At 41.3% G+C, this 12,356-nt stretch overlaps 1 protein-coding gene across 2 annotated transcripts in view; it reads right to left on the bottom strand.

Annotated features, from left to right (window-relative positions):
* Window positions 1-865: 865 nt before the first annotated feature.
* EIF4EBP2 (eukaryotic translation initiation factor 4E binding protein 2) overlaps window positions 866-12,356 on the bottom strand; it is a 28,080-nt gene continuing 16,589 nt past the window's right edge. For both annotated transcript variants that reach the window (XR_004959970.1, XM_036264871.1), the window contains exons 2-3: window positions 8,638-8,823; window positions 866-7,459 (exon numbers count right to left, since the gene is read on the bottom strand). Coding sequence is in view for 1 of the 2 variants with exons in the window: in XM_036264871.1 (XP_036120764.1) it covers window positions 7,428-7,459; window positions 8,638-8,823 (218 nt within the window). In the remaining variant the exon portion in view is untranslated. The remainder of the gene's footprint in view (window positions 7,460-8,637; window positions 8,824-12,356) is intronic.

Below are 12,356 nucleotides of genomic sequence, written 5' to 3'. Positions count from 1 at the left end.
TCTTCCCTTACAGAGATAGTTTAGTCTTGGAGGTGCCACCACCAGATGGTGGCTGCAGTCAGCAAGCCTGCTCCATTCCCAAACTTGCATACTCTGGGGAAAAGGAGACCCAGCCCACTGAGCTCTGGTGTCATGCCCACTGAGCTGTGCTTGAGTCCTTTATCAAACTCAATGTACAAGATGCTGAGCTAGTGAGTAGAGACTCATCTTACCTGAGTCTCCCAACCTGGGAAAGACATTTGTCTTAACCTATTTTAGAGAAGGAAAGCCAGGCTGGGGGACTCCTGCTGGTGGGGATGCAGCTCCTGTGCAGCAGGGCTAGAATCCCGCCTCTTACTCCAAACCCATGCTAAGTCTCTAGGCTTCTTGAAGGGAACACATCTCAAGTCCACAGTTCGTCTGTGGACTTTTTACTGCACCTAAAACATTAAGGACAGAATTCTTGCTCTCAATACTAATATGTGAGTCTCTGGATTAATAATAGTAAGGAACCTGATGCCCATGCAGCACAGCCTGGTTTATTTTAAGACATTAGGCATGATGGATTCCTAACGAGTGCTCCCGAGAGGCAGAGGCAGCCCTCTTCAGGAAGAGCTGCTTGGGCTTCCTTAAGGGTGGCACCTAGTTTTCTTGTACATCCAGCCCCAGCATGTACTTTCACCTCCAAGCTCCTGGAGACAGTGGCACGTCACCGCCTTGCACACACTGGGCCAGATGGACAAAGGCAGTGCTCCCTGAGTGTTGCAAAGAATGGACACATGAAGTGGCCAACTGCCTTTCCCATCTCCCTCACCAGCCAAGACTCCCAGAATGTGAAACCAACAGAATTTCACCTGAAAATTTAAAAAGTTAATAGAACGCCAAGTTAATATTCAAGATCTTTATTGATTAACTATAACAGCAACCATTGGTGAAAATTTATTTTTTCCTCTAATTTCCAAACACCTGCTGGTTTGGAAAGACAAGTTAGACCAAAAAAAGAAAAAAACCTGATCACAGAATCACACAGGACTGCCTCAGGACTACACGGTGCCCTCTGCTATCCATCCATGACAGTGAAATGGATGAGAGGGGTCAGGGAACAACCACATCAAGGGGGATGAAAGGAAGATCAAAGAAAGAACTGGCAGTCTCTGCTTTTCCATTCAGAATGGTTGGAACTGGGCCACTGGTGTCACTAAGACAGAGAAGGGCATTTTTCAATATATAAAATATTTTAAAGATGCTTAAAATGGACACCTGAATATGAGTGTCCAATAGGCTCTCTGAGCCACCTTTAAGGTTTCCCCCTGGGTGGCAGAGGTCTCCTCACCAGATGGAGGGAGATGGGCTCCATCTTCAGGCGAGGAAAGGCACTGGCTCCCAGTACTCAGTGACTTGGACACACAGTAGGAGCAGAATGGCTCACCCGTATGTACAACTTGTCCCTTATCTCTACAGTGCTCCTCCCCTACTCTTCTGTTTCAAGTAAAAATTACCCTTGGTCGGGGCTAGGGTTTTTGCCTTAAATAAAATAATAAAAAAAAAGATTATAATGGGGCAAATATAGATATTCTGTGCTAGAGTCATGGAATTTTCTAAGTTTGAAGTGTCCGGGAATTCTGGTTTTAAGCACTGGCAAGAGTTCCCTTTGCATATTTCAGTGTAGCCAAATGATTATCGAGCATTGCAGCATCTCTCAGCCAGCCTCCCACTCACAGAAAGGTGGCAGAATTAGAGTTTAAATACCCCTGAAAATGTGTTTTCATCTCAGTATTTTCCAGCAGGCATCCATACAGTATGGTCTGCCAGGGTTGCAGGCAGAGGTTAAGCAAAGAGAAACCACAGACCGTCTGAACAAAGCCTTGAAAGACTTCTCCTCAATCTAAGCTTTGCCAAAAATATCGACTTCTAGGACCAGCACAAAGAAATAAATGTAAATTCTAGGAGAGAAAGGAGACATGAATGATTGCTTGAAAATAAATTGGTCTGTATCAATCATCCTTAGTCTTGTAAAAAATGTCTGTGAGCTAGCCTCAAGGAAACTCAATACTCAACTGGAAAATCATTACCAGAACAGGAACTGTCACTGGGGTATAAACATTCTAAAGAACCGAGACCCAATTGCCTCAAAATCTGATTTCATCTTTTCTTAAAAGCTGAGAGGTAAAGAACTTGGGGGATAGTGTGGTAACTACACCCCTTCAAGTCCAGACAGAAACTGTCCTCCCAAAGAAACAATGCTTCCTTAAAACAAATACTGCCCTCCTCGCAGAGGTCACGGGTGGGTGATTGGGTTTCGCAGATTAATAAACAGCTGCCCATAGGCATATAGTTCAGAAACAAGCCAAGAAGAGAAAGTTCTGACCCAAATAAAGGCACGGGGCCTCCTCTTAAAGGGAAATGCAAAGGGCTAAGAGCCCTGGCTCAAGCAGCCAAGATACTTGATACTCCATTGAGGATCCAAGATGGGGAGAATAGAAAAAGGTTGTTTCTGGGATATTGCTGCCAACATGATGAGCCCCTTACACCAGTGGCTTTGATTCAAAGCAGGTGCTTAACACATACTAACTGAATGATGGACTCTGGGAGCAAACCCCATACAAATCTAGCAGACTGTATTCTAATGGAAATGCTTGAATTGAGAAGGTAAGTTCTGAGAATCCCAAAGAGCTGGTAACCCAAACAACAAATATGGTCATCATCTTATGTTGACTCCACCTTAAAATCAGAAGGAAAAGCAAGATGTTTCCTATTTTGACAAGTACCTTCTCAAAACCAGCAGGTGCTTTAAAGATGAGCTCCTTACTTCGGGAAGAAATACCTTTTTCTTATAGCTTCCTCAGTAACAATGCTTTTCATTCAAGTCTACTCCAGAGCAAGCAGGGCTACAGATAAGAAAATGCTGGTAAGAGGCAGAGTGTAAATTCAGACAAGAATCTGCATCTTTGAGAAGTATGAAATCCAAAAAACTTGGTTGGGCAGGGGTGCCACAAACACAGCAGACATTCACTAAGAATCTGTTGAAATGACAGGCCTCACTTAAGTCTCTCTCAAGGGTGAAGACAGGACTGGCTCTCTTAAAAAAACCCATCTTCATCAGGAGGCCCAGGACTAGGTAGGCACACAGAGTTAACCTGTAACACAGGACTTTAAGGAACAATCAAGCACAGACATTTCCAATTCCCAGATATTTCCTATTTTAACAAGTAGCTTCCTGGGTGACACCTGACCCAAGTCTGTTTCAGCTGGTGTAGCTGAAGACCAGGTGTCAAGCATCGACTCCAGTGGACCTGGTTCAGAGGCTACTTCACCCAGAGTCTGAACTTAAAAGCAAGCAGGGCTACAGATAAGAAAATGCTGGTTAAGAGGCCAAGTGCAATCCATACAAGATGAATTCTCGTATGGCTTTTCTTCAGCTCAGGAACCAAATATCTAATTCATGTTTGCTCTCTTTGCTAGACAACCCTGACTCCAATTGTCAGCTTTAGTGGACCAGCTACAAGGATCCAATTCCCTTTATCAAATCCTGACTGGGGGAATAGCATGTAAGTGGTATTGAGTCTTACGGACACCAAGCATAGAACTTACAAAGCAGCATCTTTGGGCTTCTGGTAGTCAGGCAAGTGTATAGGTATTATGTTCTGCTGGGAACTGCCACTTCCTGCCACCCTTCTCAAAACCAGCAGGTAGCTGTCAGGAAACAAAGTCTGTACTGGTGACACACATCTCCAAGAACTTTTCAGTAGCAACATATCTCTCAATATATCACCTAGTTTAAACATACCCCCCACTCGCATTGGCCTGGTTTCATCCTCTGTTGGGGGTGAGGTGGTTTTGAAATATATCCATAAGATCTTTGATACTGTTCTGTTCAGTAGGTAGGGTCTAATTCTCCCCTTGAGTGCAGGCTGGGCTTAGTGGCTTGCTTCTAAGGAACAGAATAAACAAGTGAAGGTATATGCTTTCAAAAACTGTCATAAAAGGCACTGCAAATTCCTCCTTGTGTCCCCTTCCCCCTGGATCACTCAGGAGGAAGCCAGCTGCCATGGTGTGTGGACACTCACAATGCGCTACACAGAGATCCACATGGGGGAAACTGAGGCAGTCTGCCAACAGCCACAAAGAGAGGGAGCTTAGAAGTGGATTCTCCAGCCCCAGATGACCGCACACCCTGCCAGCATCTTGACTGCAACTCTCTGAGACCCCTGTGCCAGAACCAAGATGCTAAGCTGTTTCCAAATTCCTAACCTATAGAAACTAACAGATGATGTTTGCTCTTTTAAGATTTTAAATTCAGGGGTAATTTGTTACATCATAATAGATAATAGAGGTGGAAGGACAAAATTCTTGGCATGGAAGCCTAATACCTAGAAGCCAGTTTCTCTACCCTGTGCTCCTGAGAATGTGACAGCTATTTAAACAGAGTAAGAAAGTGGTGAGCTCAAGAAACCACACCATAAAGAACATAAAACCATGACAATGCATGTCTCCTGCTGGAATTTGGAGGAAAAGGTCATTTATCATTAAGATAAACTATCTCAAGTGCGGAAACATGGTTTCCTCTTAAAAGAAAAACATAAATGATCACTAAAATTTTAATAATTGTCTCACTTCAATGGTACACTATGGGTGTTCTCTCCCAAAGAAAAAGCCAGGGTAGTTCATTTAGTGCTTTATCTGTGAGTTTCCTTCCAAACATCCAGAAGTAAACCACCTACTAGATTCTGGCTTGCCTTGAAAACAATTCTATGAGGCAGGGCACAAAGGTGTCATCTACTGGACATTTATTTGTTGCCTTGTGAAATCAGCTTTAAAACACTAATTGATGATGTCAAAGTATTTCTAGTAGCAATGAATGGCCTTCAGGAAAGTACACCAAGCAGTAAGGAAGTCCTTGCAGAGAAGGCTAAGGGTTGGGCTGCTGTTGTACTATACAGCGGACAGAATACTAGAAACAAGACTTCTGATTAGGGGGCCATGTGCAGAGATTCCCCAAGATGACAAAAAAAAGGGGGAGAAATGGTATCGTGACACTACTCAAGCTGTCATGTTTTAATTCCATTCCCTACTGTTCGGTGAGAAAGCTGAGTTTTCATGTGTAATAATAAAAATCAAGAAGGGGGCGCTCTTCTGCTCACTGACAGACCAACTAGCTGTAGTTAGAGTCAGATTCCACAGAATGCCAAGGCTAAGGTGAAAGAATGAGAGCTTCATTCTTAAAGAACCATGCTCTCAGGGGACAAAGAGGTCCTCAGCAAGCTTCTTATGCAAATTACAATGCAACTTGAGATTTTCCAAGAGAATATAAAGCGAAATTTGGAGTTTAATTAAAATCAGAACAGAGATACAGTAAACAAACAAACATAACATACTTTTCTGATCATCAATTTCTAAGATTGAAAGCATCTCCAAAACTTTGGATGTCCAGCTTATTCCTGAGAGACATCAACCATCACAAAAGGTTTCACTCTTTGAAATATTCACATTTTATAGCAGAACACAGAACAAAATTTTTCAGACATCCTCCCTCTTTTGTCTAAGATGTTATCTGCAAATAGGGTCTTTTCATAGTCAAAAGAAAAACAAACAGCTTTGTTTCTTAGTCAATTGGCCTGTTACTCTCACCCTGGGTTTTGAACTCTCAATACAAGGATTCGGGGTACCAAATCTAACCAGAAATTCCCAGGACACCAGAGGCTACTTGTCTTTCTGTGGGGACAGAGGCATTAATCTTTCTAAGAGAGAAGTCACTCTCCTGGGATTACTGTGCCAGTCAACAATCAGTGGGGTGGCGGGGGTGGGGTGGGGTGATGACAGAGCAAAGGGTAAGGGAAAAGGAGGAGGCTTTCATGAATAACCCATGACAAGGCAGAATGGTCCAGCTTTACAAACCACCCACTACAAACGTCAAGCATGCACACCCAAAACTAGAGGTCCGAAGAAAAAAGCTAAGGGACCACAGGAGACAAAGAATGGTGACATGGAGCAGCAGACTCGCCTACAGACATTTTTTACCTTCCTAACACTGGAAGATGTGATTAAAAAGTTGCTGTTCAAAATTTACTGAAAACATATCTAAAAATAGGTCTGTAGTCATCTTAAAAAATAAAAGGTCAATCCTCAGATAAGAGGAGTGACAAATATTATCAGATACCAATATTTGAGGTATCTTTGATGTGTATTTGAAAAATGGCCTGGCAGAGAAAAAGGAAGGAGAGAGTGAGGGAGGAAAAGAAGGAGGAGGGAAGGGAAAGAAAGGAAAAAATCCAGAGTATAAGGGGAAAGGCAAGAAAATGGGGAGGAACACCTTTTGAAACCCATGCTTATCTATCTCAGCAGCCAAATAAATTAGGTCCACAAAGAAAAAAAAGTTTAGTTTTTTTAAGAGTATTCAGGAAGTCATCTTCAAACTAAAAATGTAAAGAACTATAATCTGGGATATTACAATGCTCACTGGACTGAAAAACAATGATCACTGACATTAGTTACTCAAATGGGCCAACACTCTTCCAAAATCATTCTTAATTATTATCTGCAGGACACTATTATCAGGTCTTATCCAAAGTGCTCTATCACTTGGTATGTTCTTCTCTGTGAGCAGTGACATCACCTTGGTGCTCAGAGTACAACAGGACAGGAAGCAACATGATGCAAGCAGGGAGGAACGGAAGAGGAAAGAACAGCTGATTAGCGATGACTCCCTCTCATGTAGAGAGTTTAAAACTTTTTGCACACATATGTTAAGTAAAGGAATGAGAAGATGAACTATTATATCAAAGACAGAAGACATTCCTCCCACAGGATGGAAGGGAAGTAGACCTCAGAACAGTGTCACAGGGTAGTGCTACCACTTGTATAATCTGTGCTGGTTCCAAGCACAAAACACCTCAAGGGACAAAAGAAAGCAGCTCTTTTCTTGTTATTTCCCTCTGGTTTTGAAGACCCCAAACCAGACTCTGTGGCACTGAACCATGGGTGGGAGACAGGGAGGAGAGACATGATAAGAACATGAACAAACTGAACCCACCAAACTTCTGTAACACTTCCCAAGACTTCCCAGCCAGCATTTGTTGGTAGGTTGATATTTGATTAGGGATTAAAAAAATGTGTGTGTGTGTGGTGGGGGGGAGGGGGGTTGGTTCTCAATATGAAAATGACCAGAGAAGCCAGTATTCAACTGTAGGCTGCTTAGTTCTACAGAAATATGCCATGGGTCTTCAATATAATCTTGCTAACTGGGAAGAGGAAGAGGAAACAGGGCAGGAAATGGTCAGATGAAGCTCATCTTGTCATCGTTTGGCACCCAGAGGAAGAAGAGGAGATGGAGGCTGCAATGGGGACTGCTGGTGCTGTCTCTTCTCTGTTTTCATTGTTGAACCTATTGGCCAAATCAGGTATACACAGGTATCAGTGTTGCTGTTATTCTTCTGATCCTTGCAGGACAGTTAGATGTCCATCTCAAACTGAGCATCATCCCCTAGTTAGAATGAAAAAGATAAAAAGTTTTACACAAAAAGGAAAAACAAAACAGCTTTAACTGTCATTTCCTCTGCAAGAGGGTCAAAAATTAATTCCAATTATCCCATTCTCTGCTGCCTTAAAACAATTATTCTGCTTTGCTTTGGCTGGTCTTTTTAATCTGGGGGAAGAAAAAATGGCAATAAAATCACTGATGGGAAGGAGCATTTGATAAAAGGATGCAAGTGAAAACTTTCGCAGTGTCACTTTGTCCACAGGTTGACCAAACAGGAATTCCTGGGGTGCTTCTTGCCATCTATCACATCAGCACACTCTTCTGGTGTGCTTAGAACTTTGACCCTGCTTTGAATTGACACTTTGTCCATTAAAAATTCATTTGGAATTTGAGGAGGCAGAATGCTGGCTCCTGCACAGGGAGGGGGTCAAGGAGTGCAACCTGAGGTGGACTTCAGGAGCTGGCTCTTTCCACCTCCCTCTTCTGCTTCCAGAGACAGTGAGGAGTCCTTACTAAATGTTTGTGTAGCCCAGCCAGTGTGGCTCAGTGGCTGAGCGTCGACCCATGCACCAAGAGGCTGTTGATTCGATGCCTGGTCAGGGCACATGCCCAGGTTGTGGGCCTGATACCCAGTGGGGGGCATGCAGGAGGCAGCCAATTGATGTTCTCTCTCATCAATGTTTCTATCTCTCTCTCCCTCTCCCTTCCTCTCTCTAAAAATTAATAAAAGAAAAAAGTATTTTAAATGTGTGTGTGTAGAGGCTATTTATTTAAGTATTATAGGCAGTCCTAGAAAATAGGGGAAAAAACATATTGCTTTTCCCCACACCATAAAAAGGATGGAAATGGGTTATTAAATTGTTTTGGGTTTTAAAAGTGTGTGTGTTTTCCCTAGTTCCACAAAACCCAAGTTCAAAGAGTCATTTTTGGAATTTACCATTCCTTAATTTTAGATTTTTCATCTGAACCCACTAGATGAAATTTGATTATGATTTAGAACCTAGTGTTTCCAGAACAATTCAATTAACCTTGGTGAGGGGAGTAGGAGGAGGGGGCGGCTTAGAGACATAACTAACTGAACATTAGTTATAACTGAAGAATCAACATTTTCAACCTACAGCTGACTGACATTCAAATTTCCAGGGCCACCCTCTTGGTTTCCAATACTAGTATTCTCTTACCAACTGCATGCTTCCTGTCATGATTGTTCAAGTTGTTCAAATTGTTTACTTCTACTTTGGAGTCTTCAATTAAGGTGCCAGGACTGGTGACTCCTGGGATATTGGGCAGATGGCAGGGTGGGGTCTGAGCCATGGGAGAATTGCGACGATCCAACAGAAACTTTCGATCATAAATGATTCGGGTTCCTGGAAAACATTGTTGGACAGAGTTTGAAACAAATTAAGAGGTTATCAACATATAATACTACCCAGGAATTTATTTTAAATCCCATCTAATTCTAACCCTTAAGGATTTTACAATTCAAGCAAAGAGGATTAGCTCCAACCTCCCTGGCCCCTCTGCCACCTGGAACGCCTTTTCCTTTTCTCCTGCTGGGGAAATTCCCTACTTATCCTTCAAGCCTCAGTTCTAACATCGCTTCCTTTACAGATGGTCTTTTTTTTTTTAATTGATGAGAGAAACATCAGTTTTGTTGTTCCACTTATTTATGCATTCATTTCATTGGTTGCTCCTTGTATGTGCCCTGACTGGAGATCGAACCCATAACCTTGGTGTAACAGGATGATACTTGAACCAACTGAGCTACCTGGCCAGGGCTTTTTTCTTTCTTTTTTTAAATATTCTTTCCCCTCATCTTACTCAATATACATGACCCATTACAGGACTTTTGTTTATCTCTTTGCTCCTCTAAACACTGTGAGTTCCTTGTAACAGGGCCATGGCTTATTTATATCTGACCCAGGTCCTACTCATTAAGTAGATCTTCAAAAAATGTTTTAAATAAAGGTATAAACAAATTTGTGAAAAAATAGCCAACAGATGGATAGCCACATTAAGTTAAAAACACCTAGACTGACATTCTTTCCATACAGAGCTATAGTAGAAGCTGAAACTGGCAGCCCTCCTCTATTTTATAAACCAGTCTGCTTACTGGTAAGTGCTACCAGAATATTTTATAACAGTACTGAATAGTGCACTTTACCTGATAAACAGTCAAGAAAACCTGCTGCTGTCCATTTCTTCTGTCATGGCCTACCCAAAGTAATAATGGCCACTAAGCCACAATTTAGAGATGCCTGATGCTGGCCTAAGGCAATGGATACCTGGGGCTATGCTGCTGATTCTAAGACTACAGCTCAGAAAGAAAGAATGTGGTGATCATTAGGTGATGTCTGTTGAATGGGAAAGGTGGAAAAGGAAGTGGCAGCCCAGCATACTAGCCATCCCTGCCCAAGTCACAAAATAACTGAAGGCATTTTGCTCATACTAGACTTAAACCCAGGGAAGAAAAACCTGCTTTAAAGATTTAGGCATCCAGTTAAAGGCAATATTATATGAAAATAACATTGTATGCAAAGTTACTCAGTTTAAAGAGGAAGAATGAAAACACTACCTGCTGGTCAATGTTTTTAGATTTCCAAGTAAAACGGTATATACTGTCACCCTGACTGGTATGGCTCAAGGGTAAGAGCATCGCCCACAGACCAAAGAGACCCGGGTTTGATTTCGGCAAAGGGGGCGTACCTCAGTTGCGGTTTGTCCCCAGCCCTGGTTGGGGTTGTGCAGGTGGCAACCAATTGATGCATCTCTCTCACATCAATGTTCCTTTCTCTCTCTCCTCCTCCCTCTCCCCCTCCAGCTCTATCTGAAGATTAATGTAAAAATACATATATATATATATTTTTTTACAATATGTAATGGGTGAGGATTACAAAACAAAGAGAGAAAATACTGTCATATAATAAGGAGAGTCTGGTTCAGGCAGACTTCCTTAAATAACCTGCGACAAGCTATATCCCGTGAAACAGAACAACAAATACAACGCTAACTAATCTACTTGAAATGTGAGGAAGCAAGTGGAAAAAAAGCCAGCATTTACTGCAAGAGGAACAGAAACTCTCAAGTCTTCCCAAAAAGGAAGGAAATGAACATTTAATCTAAATAAATAATAACAACATTAAAGTAAATAGTTAAAAAATTAGTTACAAACTCAGTAATTTTCTTGGAATTAATAGTTGCGCTGGAACCATGACACTTTTAGGCAAATTCTAGTAAATAATTTCCTTTTGACTAGATGGAAAAGCCAAACAATATAAGGAAATGGCCAACAGAGAATCTACCCTCCACCCCCACCATTCTTGCTTTAACAATCAAAATTAAGTACTAAATATACTCTCTGTCACTGAAAAGAATGACTAAATGTCTCAGAATGGAAGGATGTTCTCAGATGGGAACCTATTAGCACATGAAGAAATTTCAAAGCAAAACCTTTAAGTCTTTCAAACCAACTCGAAAGGATATCAACTTTCTCTTTTACTATTTAGTTCTGTTGCAACTATACTGCACACACAATCATATTTATAGTTTATAAAACATGAATATAAAATACTTGGCTCTCAGCCTCTCCATAATAAACTTAAGAAAAATATTGTGTCACACTTGGAACCTACTAAGCATTTTTGCAGATAATCTGCTTCAGAATCATCAGGGATGCTTGCTAAAAAAAACATTCCAACTGAATTTGAATCCTTGAGATTAGAACCTGAATATCAATTTTCCCCCCCAAGTTCCCCAGTCATTCCTGTTTATTAAAGTTAAGAACCCAACTTCACCTTTCTTCCAAAAACCCTAGTAACAGTGCTTTAAGAACAATTGAAATATCAAAGAATTAGCGAAAGAGTGATGGAAGAGGCAACAGAGAACACTTTAATGGATGATGCTGAGACTCAGAAAAGTGACTTAAAAAAGGACAAGGAGCTAACGAGAGGCACAATCTGAACTAACCCTGTCCAGCCCTTTCCAGTCTACCCCACAGTCACTATGGTCTACAAGAGGAGTGAGTTGTCTCAAGTGAAAGGGATGGAAGGATATACTACATAATATAAATAATATGTTAAATAGCACATGGTATGGCAAGCAGTTTATACAACAGACCCCTAAATCATTTGCCCTAAAGCACTGCTTTTCAAGACAGGGTGAGAGAAAATGGTGGAGTGGGTTTTTGTTTTTGTTTTCTAGTTTGGCAAGGAATGAGTACTTATACATTTGATAAATTACTTAATCTTTGTATTTCTTTTTACACGACAGAGAAATGTATACTTTAAAAAAAATTTTTTTTTCTTTATTGAATTTTAGAGAAAGAGGAAGGAAGAGGGAGAGAGATAGAAACATCGATGAGACAGAACATCAATTGCCCCTCACTGGAGACTGGGCCCACAACCTGGGCATGTGCTCTGACCAGGAATCGAACAGGCGACCTCTTGGTGCCTGGGTTGACACTCAACTACTGAGCAACACCGGCCGGGCAGAAATGTATAACTTTTAAAATTAGGTGAATAGGTAGGTTATATAACCTAAAAAATTCACCCCAAAATACTAAAAGTGCATTACAAACTATTTGGTAATAAAAGGGTAGAGATGATGATTGCTAAAGGACAGCATGGCAAAAACCAGGTTAACAGCTCTAATTGCTATTAAACGTGCTCTTTCACCTGGAAGGGCAAAGAAAATAGGCAAAGGCAAAAAATTAACAAAGTCTTTTAGTCCTCTGGAGTGGGCTAGAATTAGCTCACTGTTAGAAATGCATAGTTCACACAAAGGCTCATGGTCCACTTGTGATGGGACCATGATCCTAACCTTAATAAAAGTTTTTTTTTTTTAAATTTAAAATGTTATTGATTTTTTTTAGAGAGAAACATCGATGTGAGAGATACATCAA

This window comes from Molossus molossus, unplaced genomic scaffold, assembly GCF_014108415.1.
Source record: "Molossus molossus isolate mMolMol1 unplaced genomic scaffold, mMolMol1.p scaffold_m16_p_17, whole genome shotgun sequence".
Taxonomy (NCBI): domain Eukaryota; kingdom Metazoa; phylum Chordata; class Mammalia; order Chiroptera; family Molossidae; genus Molossus; species Molossus molossus.
This window is presented reverse-complemented; position numbering and strand designations above follow the sequence as displayed.